Below are 12,375 nucleotides of genomic sequence, written 5' to 3'. Positions count from 1 at the left end.
CTGGTAAAACTGATGTGTTTGCTTCAGAAACCCTACTATTGTTTATATAAATAAGCTGCTGTGTAGCAATGGGGGCAGCCATTCAAAGGAGAAAAGGCTAGGTTACACAGCAGATAGCAAATAAGCTCTGTCTGACTAATCGTGTTATCTGTTATCCATTAGTTAACCTGTGCCATATAGCCGTTTTTCAATTTCTGCCATTGCTACACAGCAGCTTGTTTATATGAACTATAGTAGTGTTACTGAAGCAAACACATCAGTTTTACCAGTGCAGGGCAACACTACATGATATTTTCATTACTTTAAAACAATTTTTTGGTGTTACTGTTCCTTTAAGAAGGAAACCTTCATTAACTGGTTCCTCATTTGTGTAGACAGACAAAAAATATGAGTTCAGAATATGCGCTTTTATTTTGTTCCAACTGACCAGCTTACCCCCTTCTGATATTAAAGGTCCCACCCATTCCTGCTTCATTTTTTTACTATTAAACATATTTAAAAAATAATTTTGAATTATTTTTACTGCTTGCTGCAAAACCCTTTTCCATATCCATTTTAGCTTGCCATATAGCTTCTTTGCATGATTTATTGGCCTCCTTAAATACCTGTAATCTAGATTTTCCAATGGTAAAGCAAAAAACATTATGAAACCAAGTGTTATGAGGTAAAAACCTTACCTTAGGTGCCAGTGGGTGGCATGTTACCAAGGGTGGCATGTTACCAAGGGCTACAGAAAGCAACCACTAGTAATTTTAAGAGCCAAAAGTTTAAAATATTTGAAGGGTGATGGGTAGATGGCACCCAAGGCAGGCACCCATCCTAATGTGCCCCCCACCACATGGACCTTGATTTGAAGATGTGCTGAAACTAGATTAAGGTAAGCATTAAAGGTAGGTGCTGATGCCCTCCACTGTTGCACCTTAGGCATATGCATTTTCTCCCTACCTCTAATTCTGGCCCTGACCCCTGCCAGCACTTTAAAAAGTTGCAGCCAGATGTGTATCCAGCAGAAGTGGGATTTCATTTTAAAATGATCATAAACTGATTAGACAGAAAAAACACACAAATAAATATGCATTAGTATTTATAATTATTAAGAGGGAAAAATAGACATGCTGAAAGGAACTACAAGTGTGCATAGGATTTTTAGGAGCTATTAACTAAGAATTTAATTTGTAGAACATATTGTGGAAGAGGTTACTGTGACTGACTTTTCCTTTTTGCAATTGAAATTCATAAACGCACTCAAATGCAACCATTTAATTTAATAGGCAAAATACTCTGTGAATGATGGTTCCTGTGAAAGCAAATTTTATTAACAGCAACATTTAGCAAGAGCCTTGCTTAGTGGAACACTACTGTAAATAAAGTCTGCACTGTACAATTTGTCTCCATCTAGATAATATGCACCATATGTAGGCTTCAATGGAGGTTAATTAAATGGAGACTTACTTAATCTGTAATTCAGTTGGAACAAATAGAAAGAAATTACCGTATTTAGATTATGTTAGAGTTACAATGAATACACACTGAACTGCAGATCACAACAAGCAGTAATAACTTTTACCAGCGATATATAGTATACCTACTGAACCAAGCACAGGGTTGAAGCATGATTTTGCATCCACAGAGAACCAAGCATTGGAAGAAACTTTTCAGTTATTACCAAAGAAAGCCCCTTGTTTCAGTAGGAAATAGTCCCTTAGTATTTCCAACACTACAGGGCACAAGCAGGATTGGCCTACCCAGGGGCTCCACAAAGCAACAGCTACATGTAGAACAAAGTGAAGAAAATCCTTTGCACACTACATAAATGTATCTTTTTTGGAAAAGGCCAAAGTAGTGATTGGCGAATAAATTCGGCAGTTATCACGGCAAATAAATTCACAAAACTGCAGCAAAAATTTGCAGGCCGAAAATAAGCCACGACAAAAAAAATTGTCTCGCAACTATCCTAGGATAGGATAGTCGCGCGTCAAAATTATTCGGACGCCCATTGATTTTAATGATTTTGGACAAAATAGTCGTGCGCACAAAAAGTGTTGAGAATTTTTTTTAGCGAAACGCCACAAATCTGAAAGCAGTTCTATTGTGAATATCTGGCTCTTTCTGAAAGCACAGGATCAAACAAAGTAGTCTGAGATGGCTGCCTACACACCAATATTACAGCTAATAAAATACACCTTTGCTTCATGAATACAATTTTATATGGTGGAGTCAGAGGCGGGCCTTGCCAGCCGAGTGCCCTAGACAACCCAGTCAGTCAGCTTGCCCCCCATCCCCGTATTTTGTGCATGTACAGCGGCAACAACGTTTGGGTGCACACGCAGTGGCATTCTTGTGCGCATGAGTGCAGCGGTGTTCTTGTGGGCATATGCGCAAGCACCATTCACTGGCACAAGTCCAGTTACTGCAATGGATGTCGTGTAGGCTCTGAAGCGCCAGGGCTGCACTCTCTACTGAAATCTGCTAAATCTGCTCCTCTCTCCCCCCCCCCGGCTAATGATTCACTCGCACCCAAAGGCTCTTTTCAGAGCCACCCACACAGTACCATTTACCGGCGCAAATCCAGTGCCAAGTCCGGTCTAGGGGTTTGTAGTAGAGTCATTGTGCCCTAGGCAGCAGCCTCTTCTGCCTACCCCTAGTTCCAGCCCTGGGTAAAGTGAACTAGTTATAATGTAAACAGTGTAATTTAGAAATAAAAACTACACCATAAAATCATGAGTCCCTTTAAATTAGTGAAAAGGAATCAAGGTCTTATAATGCACTCTTGGTATCATCTAAATACTCTGCATGCAGGGCAAAGTATTAGCTTTATGGCACACATATTAGTTTAATCATGAAGACCCTTATCCAATAGTAGGTTAAGATGGAACATTGTCTTGGAAAACACAGAAAATTAGTCTCTGTCTGTAGTCATACTTTATGTAGTCAGCCTTAGGCTCTCTCTCTGTCAGTGCAGTAGTAAACAGTGACTAAAGTTTATCAGAGCACAAGTCACATGACTGAGGGTACTTGGGAAACTAACAACATGTTTAGCTCCATGTCAATATCAAAATTAAATATAAACAAAATCTGTTTGCTCTTTTGAAAAATTAATTTCAGTGCAGAATTCTGCTGCCAATAAAAGCTGATGATTTGGTCCTTTTTCATGGTGGGCATTCTGGGAAAGATCTGATCATTTGGTAAATAAACCCAACTTGCGGATCTTTTAGTGTATGTCCAGTTTTAAACATAGAGCTAAAATAAAGTAAATAGCCAATGTTACATTGGAATATAAAAAGCTCCTACTTGTAGCTGGCTAAATATAGTTTTCTTTGTTTTCTGTCGGGCAATTAGTCCAAAGCTTTTGATGCCTGATACAAGAAGCTGCTGATAATGTCCCTGTTTGACATGAGCTTTCCTTTGTTTTATGATTAAAAAGGTTTGTGTTTCTCACGATAATGTGGTGAGTTCCTAACTTACATGTGGCAGCTGAGAGAGCTAGTTCTTTTTGTTATTTTTTACATCACACAAATCCCACTGCTCCTGGCTGTTAGTAACAGAAATTTAAATAAGAACTATAATACAATATGTGATCTTCACTCTCAACACAGTTGCAGGAAGGTGAACAACCCCTTTAAATCAGGTACAAGCTAGATTTTCTCCTATGGTACTTCCTAGTACATTATCTACGCAGTGATCCCCAACCAGTAGCTCGCGAGCAACATGTTGCTCACCAACCCCTTGGATGTTGCACTCAGTGGCCTCAAAGCCTCAATTCCAGGCTTGGAGGCAAGTTTTGGTGGCATAAAAACCAGATGCACTGCCAAACAGAGCCTCCTGGAAGCTGCCAGTCCACATAGGAGGCTACCAAATAGCCAATCACAGCCCTTATTTGGCACCCCAAGAACTTTTTGCATGCTTGTGTTGCTCCCCAACTCTTTTCATTTTTGAATGTGGCTCACAGGTAAAAAAGGTTGGGGACCCCTGATCTACAGTATCAAGCAAAGCAGTAGAGAACAGGCAAACAGACTTTGAAAAATAAAAGGCTTCTACCAAAGCCAGGAAGCAGAGATGAGCTAATATGTTTCTAATCAATGAAAAGGAAAGCTAAGGAGGAAACAACGCAGGGTGGGGTAAAACAAAAAGAAACATCTTACTTTGATCAGGTTAAGTCTGTCATACTGAAATAAAAATACAAAGACGTTAGAACTGAAAGAAAAGACAATGTAAAAACAGAGATACTATGGGTAGACAGTGGATATTAAAACTCCTTTTAGGATGAAGACAATCGGAGCTACTAGTAGCAGCCACTTGGTGTGGCTACAAAATGCCGAAAAAAATACCCTGCCATAGATAAAACTGAGACTTGCCTCTGCTAAAACACACATACTACTAGTGTTTTAAGCAAAGCCAATTATCACTATTGTCTATTTTGTAGCAGTGACAAGTAGCTTGTGACCTATGTCTTACCCATTACAGTGTGGTCTGACCTTCCAGCAGGGGGCATCCTCCAGTAAATTACACCAGGCAGAGAGTTGTAGTCAAACACAATCTTTTTATTGCCATGGCCTTCCAGTATTACAGCGGCACACACTTGTAATTGAACACTGCCAGGTGGGACACACACTAGCAGGCACCCCTCTTGGGTGCCTTATCTAATTTGCGGACCACGTACTTTACAGACCTTGGGATCCATTATATGTTAGCTATGCAATAAATCTTACCATTGGACATCTTGAGGCCGCCCACCTAATTACATATGGGGGACAATCCTTCTATCACTGGGCCACCCTGTCCAGTCCTTAGGGACATACGTAATTTCATATATACGAACGCACACACACACTTGATTCCTTGCATCAGTGTATGGGGTTAAGTACTTACACCAAGGGATCCCTTTTCCACATGCAGCGCTGCTTATTTTTAATTAGTTTTAGATAAGGTGTTATGGCATAGTGTTGAATAAATATTGCCTTTTATTTTACTGCATTTCTCAGGTGTTATTTACCTCTAATTGAGTATATTTGAATCACTTGGGCTGGGGGTGAAGTCCCAATTTTGTTGTGTATCCAGATTTATTCATTTTTTTTAATTTTATGTCTTTATTTATATGTTTAAAGGGCCACAACACTATAACATTTTCGTGCAGAATTGGTCATAGTAGAGAAGAATAACTGTATGTATTCTTAGCTTCTAAAAATAGTAATAGTAAGGTTATTTGACTGTATATAACCTTGTATATATTATCTATGAATATTTATATGCATTACTTGCTTTGCTGTAATATTTGTAATATATTTGTAAAATATTTTCAACAAGGCAAGTGACTGGTAGGTAAATCTTTGTGTATAACATACAAATGAAGTTGTAAAACACATCAGAACATATTACGTTTCATATAGGAAGTCTGTATGCCTTTTTTTTGGAACTCTGCATTTTGTGTCAGGGTGACTGTTCATGTTCATTTTTTTAACCATGACTAAACTCACAAACTCTAAAACCATGGCTGTCATTGAATTCATTAAAAGTTACGATTCATAAAGTAAGAACAACAAAAAAGCACTGAATGATCCGAAGAAAATCCAAATACCACAAAAACCTCTAGCTTGATAAAAGGCCACATCGGCCTGAAAAGTTGCTGACCAGGTTTGCCATGAAACTTTGAATAAAGGCATTTTTAACGATAAGGTGCTGTACGAAGATTTCTTTGTTGGCTGCTCCTGGTGGATGATGGACCACTGATGGTACGTGCACCTGTTTTTGGGAAATTCAGGGTTTATTTGAGCTGACTCTAATCAGTTTCTATTTTCCCCTTAGTATCAGTCCAAGAACAGTGTTATTACAGATACATGTATCTGCGTTATTATAGCTACATGCATGGGACCTGTTATCCAGACTGCTCAGGGACCTGGGGTTGTCCGGATAAGGGATCTTTCTTTAATTTGAATCTTAATACTTTTACAGGGGGAATGTAATAAAAGTCGGTAACAGGAAACTATTCACAATACGAAATGTTGTGCCTTCACGCAAACAAATTTTGCTTTTGCGAACCCGGAAACTGTTTAGCGACCACTTCTGACAGTGGAAGACTGTTTGCAAATGTTATAGCTTGCGGCAATGCGTAATTAATGTAATAAAACTTATTAATGAAAAAGCTGTTATGTTTGCTCCAAAAGATTACGACACCTTCAAGCACTTCTTAAAGTGCGCAATTCGCAATGTACAATTAAAATTCACAATGCAATAATAGTTTAAGGAACAATATTACATTACGCAATTTGGATTTTTATTCTTATTGGCACGAATTGTTTTGCTCTTTGCGACTTTTATTACATTCCCCCGTAAGACTACTAGAAAATGATGTAAACATTAAATAAACCCAATAGACTGGTTTTGCTTCCAATAATGATGAATTATATCTTAGTTTGGATTAATAGTACACGTGTTATGCCAATGGTATGCAATATAGTCAAAGCATTTCTATATATAACCAAATCTCTCATATCTCAAAGTTAGGATTGGACATATTTAATCGTTCTACAATTGAAAGCCAATTATACTTTTTAATTTTGTTTGAATCATCCTCACTTTGTAATAGCAAAATATAAATTTGGTTTTGCCAGTAACATACATGATTCTTTATTATTATTAATATGATAAGTATTAACAAAATGCTAACATATTCCGCAGTGCTTTACATTAAACATAGCAATACTGACCAGCAGTCTGTTAAATAGTTTATGGATATGGTTTTGTACAACTAAGAATTTTCTATTCACTTAAATTTCTTTTTTTTAAAAAGGCAAGTAAAAAGGAAAAACTGCATTTCCAAGTAAACAGTAAACCATCAAGTTTAGCTTGTAAAATATTGGTCAGAGCTTGGTGGCTTGCTGTATCCTGTTCTACATAAAGAGATGTATTCTGCATACATTGGTGCAGTCCAGAAAAGTGCCACTTATTTTGGGTTGCAGGCCTGGGAACTTCACGTATATATACATGAAGTTCATGTAATGTATGGAGTCCCAAACCCAGAACTAACTCCAAGGTTCCGGAATAAGCCTGCTCTTCTGCCTATAGAAGCCGCCTTTGGCTTCGGGTGGAGCCCTCCGCTACTCAGATGCCGCCAGGTCTTAATATGGGAGAACAAGGGAGAGAGTTCTGGGCAAGCAAGGGAACCGCACGTGCAAACAGGAAAGGAGGATAGAAGCGTGGTAAAGGACAGGCAGGGTCGATACCAATACAGGAAGTGCAGTACAGAACAGGCCGGGAACTAGAGGTAGGTGTAAGAGGCATATGCCTAGGGCGCAAAAGTAGAGGGGCGCCAGGCACTTACTTCTTCTGCCTTCCCCTAGTTTGGATCCTTGTGCTCCCCAAACTGCAGTGGCATTTCGTCATGTGTGCTCTTCCACGCATGCAAGCTTCATCGGCATGCATGCTTTTTCGCGCATGTGCACTTGTTTGCATGTATGCCCGAATAAGGGCGGCATGGTTGGCCGGTTTACCTAGGGCTCCTGGCCAACTTAGCCCAGCACTGGTACAGAATCAGAGGCAGAGGTTGTAGTCGGGGTCACAGGCTAGGTCGGTACACAAAATGGCAGACAAAAACAGAGACCAATAGAATGGCGAGATACATACAGGAGTCAGGACAGGCAGCTTACAAGGGTTGGACAGGATCAGGCAGGGTCAAGAACTTATCAGAATACACAAGAATCACACCCAGGAAGTAAGTTAATAGACCTACATTGGGCAATGACACAGTAACAGTTGGCCCTTTAAATATTTGAATTTCGCAATGGAACGCGTTGCACACGTTAAAAACCTGGAAGTGCAGAGGCACATATGACACACACAGGAGAGCCACCACTGGACCACCAGGGATTTCCCCAAGTAACCTTACAGTTCATGTGTCTCAAAAAAAGTTTCTTCTCACTTCAAAAATGGGAAGGCAGTATAAAATGTATAAACCACAGGTTTAATTCAGCTACCCATTAGAACAAAGTTTCTCAAAGTTTATCTTTATTCCTTACAAACTGTACATATGATATTTAGTACTGCCCTGTAATTAGCACAAATAGACCAGGCTGTACAACCGAAACTAGATTAGATGATGCCATGATAGATCTTTCATACAATGTGATTAATAGTAGATTTATTATGTGACCTTGAAGCCACATGTGGTTAGGCTTCTGAAATGACAATGTCACAAGTATTCAGTTACACTGGATATAATGTCAAGTTTGACAACTGACACTAGCTTCTTCGCACATAAAACACAAGAACTGTTAAGTGGTATTAGGCTATAATTCTGCGTTAAACAGTGATGAGAACATTTTAACTAGTGTTTACTGAATTGTGGCGAAGACATATAATGCTAATTCCAGGAATGCTTTTTCACTCTGTGAAGTTTGGGGGATCACAGCAGGATTGTTAGCATAAATGCAGTCCACTCCAAGGTGAAAAGAAAAACAGTCCGTTTATTTTGAACACAAAGAGCTTCCAGCAGCAGTCAAAATGTAACAGAAAGAAAACAGCTTCATTCAACAACATAAAGTCCAGCAATAAACAAAATAGCTTACTTCAGCGTTTTTAAGTTTTCAGTACCCCAAGGTACTATCCAGGCTTGGTCTGTGGGGAAAACACCAGGAAAATATCCCACTGGCTATCAGTCCCCCCAGGTCTCTGAAAGTCCAGCCATCCCAACAATACAGCCCAGCCCTCCAATGCAGCTCCTTCTCTCACACACTGCACACCTGCTGCTGACTCCCTTAAACACCCCTTGGCTGTCCAGCACACCTTCTGGCTGCTTAACCCTCTGGTGTTTCTTAAAGGGAACATTCTTAAATGGATGGCTCAGAGCCTAAAAACCGTGGATACATATCTGCCATCCACTATAAATCCTGTCCAGCTTGTACATATCCCCCCCCTCTCTGCCTCAACCCAGGGGAGGTGGAGGCACTAGTAGAGCCTATACAATGGACTCGGTACAGAGCATCCGCATTCATATGCTGTTTCCCGGGTCTGTGCTCTACAGTATATTTGAACTCCTGGAGTGCCAGGAACCATCGGGTTACCCTGGCGTTTGCCCCTTTTTTCTGCTTCATCCAGGTGAGTGGGGCATGATCAGAGATCAGACAGAATCTCCTACCTAAAAGGTAATAACGGAGGCAGTCCAAGGCCCACTTAATGGCTAGGCATTCTCGCTCAACTATTGCATAGTTTTTCTCTGCTGCAGTCAGCTTTCTACTGAGAAACACTACAGGATGCTCTTCCCCATTAATGACCTGTGATAGGACAGCTCCCAGACCTACGTCTGAAGCATCCGTCTGTACAATAAATTCCTTTGAGAAATCTGGTGCCACCAAGATGGGGTGGTGACAAAGAGCGGACTTGAGTTCGAAGAATGCCTTTTCAGCATCCATGTTCCACTCAACTATGACTGACTTCCGACCTTTGGTCAGGTCAGTCAATGGGGTTGCTACTGTGGCAAAGTTGGGGACAAACCTATGGTAGTACCCAATCATTCCCAGGAATGCTCATACCTGTTTCTTTGTTTTAGGGTGGTTCCAGTTCTGGACAGCATCTACCTTATTTAGCTGGGGTTTTACTAGCCCTCTACCTACAATGTACCCAATGTATTTTGCCTCTTCCATCCCTATGGCACACTTTTCAGGATTCACCGTGAACCCACCCTGTCTCAGAGAGTGAAGAACTGCCTGGACTTTAGGCAAATGGGACTACCAGTCCCTACTAAAGATGACAATGTCATCCAGGTAAACGGATGTGTACCTCTGATGGGACCTCAAAAGTTTGTCCATTGCCCTTTGAAACGTTGCTGGGGCAGTTTGTAAACCAAAGGGCATTCTTTTATATTGAAAATGGCCATCTGGAGTGGAGAATGCAGTTTTCTCTTTTGCCGTCTGGGTTAGGGGTATTTGCCAGTACCCCTTGGTCAGGTCCAAAGTGGTAATATAATGGGCAGGACCTAACCTCTCTATAAGTTCGTCTACTCGGGGCATAGGATAGGCATCAAATTTGGAAATTTCATTGAGTTTTCTGAAATCATTGCAGAATCGCAGAGTACCGTTGGGCTTGAGTACCAACACAATGGGACTTGACTATTCACTCTGTGACTCTTCAATAACCCCTAACTCCAGCATTTTTTGACCTCCTCTGAGACAGCCTTCCGGCGAGCTTCTGGAATGCGGTAAGGTTTAAGACACACCTTTACTCCCAGCTCTCTAATTACTTCATGCTCTTTGACATTAGCGATCCCCGGCAAATCAGAAAAAATATCTTTGTTTCTCTGCAGAAACTCCCTTACTTGCTGGGTCTGGGCTTTTGACAATGCTGTAGCTACCAGGACACTGTCAGCACCAACCTGAGACTCAAGTTTCCCACTAGCCAGTGCCGAAACTTGTTCTCTATCCTTCCAAGGCTTTAACAAATTCATGTGATAGATTTGGTAGGGCTTTCTCTTACCAGGTTGGTGAACCTTATAGTTCACCTCGCCCACTTTTTCTACAATTTCAAATGGGCCCTGCCATCTGGCCAAGAATTTGCTCTCTGCAGTGGGGATCAACGCTGCCACTCTATCTCCCACTTGAAATTGCCTCACCTTAGCGTACCGGTTGTATACCCAGCACTGAGCCTCTTGGGCTCTTTGCAAGTGTTCCTTAACCAATGGCATCACTCCTGCAATCCTTTCCCTCGTTTGAGAGATATGCTCCAAAACACTTTTGTGGGGAGTAGCTTCACTCTCCCAAGCCTCCTTGACAATATCAAGCAGTCCCCTGGGCCTGTACCCGTACACTAACTCAAAGGGGAAGAAACCTGTGGATGCCTGAGGCCCCTCCTGAATTGCAAATAAAAGAGCAGATAATAGACGATCCCAATCCTTACCGTCTTTTTGTACCACCCGCTTAAGCATGGTTTCTAAGGTCTTATTAAACTGTTCCACTAAGCCGTCTGTCTGAGGATGGTAGACAGACGTACGTAATTGCTTTATCTGGAACAATTTGCACACACCTGACATAACCTTTGACATGAATGGGGTACCTTGGTCAGTGAGTATCTCCTTGGGAAACCCTGTCCTTGAAAACATCAGAAACAGCTCCCGGGCAATGGCTTTAGATGTGGCATTCCTTAAGGGAATGGCTTCCGGGTATCGGGTGATGTAATCAAGGATTACCAAAATATACTGATGCCCTCGGGCAGATTTTACCAGGGGACCTACCAAGTCCATTGCTATACGTTCAAATGGTACCTCAATAATGGGTAAGGGCACCAAGGGGCTGGGAAAATGAAAAGCCGGAGCCGTTAACTGGCAGGTAGGACAGGACGCACAGTAGGTTTTTACTTCAGACTTTAAACCTGGCCAAAAAAAATGGTCTGTAATTCTTGCTTTGGTCTTCTCTGCCCCCAAGTGTCCACCCAGTGCATCATCATGCGCCAGGTCAAGTACCATTCATCTGTATGGCTTTGGAACTAACAGTTGTTCCACCACCTCCTCACGAACCTTGGTGACTCTATAGAGTAGATCGCCATTTACAGCGAAGTGCGGCCAAAGCTTCTCTGCACCTGGTTCTTGGGAAACCCCATTTATCACCACCACTTGTTCTCGGGCATTAACTAAGGTAGGATCCTGCATCTCGGCAGTGCTAAAGGCTCCCCTTGACACATCTAGATCAGGAGATACGGGGCTTAATAAATCATCCTCATCATCCTCCCCAAGCATTACCTGTAACGGGAAGAACCCCCGCCCCCCAGAGGACGGCTCGGTCCTCTTTCCAGGATCCTCAATTACCTTATTACCCTTTTCCAGAGTTTGGGGCTGTGACACAATATCATTTTTACATTCATGCATTACATCATTTTCAGCACCCCTTGGGTTTTGGGAACCCACCCTCAAGTCAGTGGTTTTCTCCTCCATACTGTCCCATAATTCCCAGAACTTTGTAAAGTCACATCCCACAATAATGGGGTGTAGCAGTTTACTCACCACTGCCACCTCATGCACCACGGATCCCCATCAACAGTGATGGTCACTGGGACTAGGGGGTAAGACTGGGTATCTGCGTGGATGCAAATTACCCGGAGTGACTTGGACACTGGTTCAAATTCGCCAATAACACTGTCCAATACCAGGGTCACCATGCTCCCCGAATCCAGGAGAGCCTTGACTGGAACCTGATTAATGTAGACAGTACACTCGAACTGCCCCTCAACTGAGTCAGGGCATGCAGTGCAAACTTTGTGGGCATAACAGGACAGTTGCTGGAGAGCCCCACACTCCATGGGCTCCTCCTTCAATGGGCATTGTGCTCTAGTGTGGCCCCAGGCTTGACACCTCCAACATTGCACGTTCCCCCCCTTCCGGGGTAAAGAGGTATC

The 12,375-nt window shown here is 41.8% G+C and overlaps 1 protein-coding gene across 6 annotated transcripts in view; it reads right to left on the bottom strand.

Annotated features, from left to right (window-relative positions):
• Positions 1 to 12,375, bottom strand: part of LOC108697225 (protein Aster-B) — a 102,095-nt gene that overhangs the window by 53,590 nt on the left and 36,130 nt on the right. For 4 of the 6 annotated variants that reach the window (XM_041571268.1, XM_041571271.1, XM_041571267.1 and 1 more), the window contains exon 3: positions 4,143 to 4,166. The exons of the other annotated variants lie outside the window; for them this stretch is intronic. In XM_041571268.1, coding sequence (XP_041427202.1) covers positions 4,143 to 4,166 — 24 coding nt within the window. The remainder of the gene's footprint in view (positions 1 to 4,142; positions 4,167 to 12,375) is intronic. 6 annotated transcript variants of the gene reach the window in all.

Source organism: Xenopus laevis, chromosome 7S (assembly GCF_017654675.1).
Source record: "Xenopus laevis strain J_2021 chromosome 7S, Xenopus_laevis_v10.1, whole genome shotgun sequence".
NCBI lineage: Eukaryota > Metazoa > Chordata > Amphibia > Anura > Pipidae > Xenopus > Xenopus laevis.
This window is presented reverse-complemented; position numbering and strand designations above follow the sequence as displayed.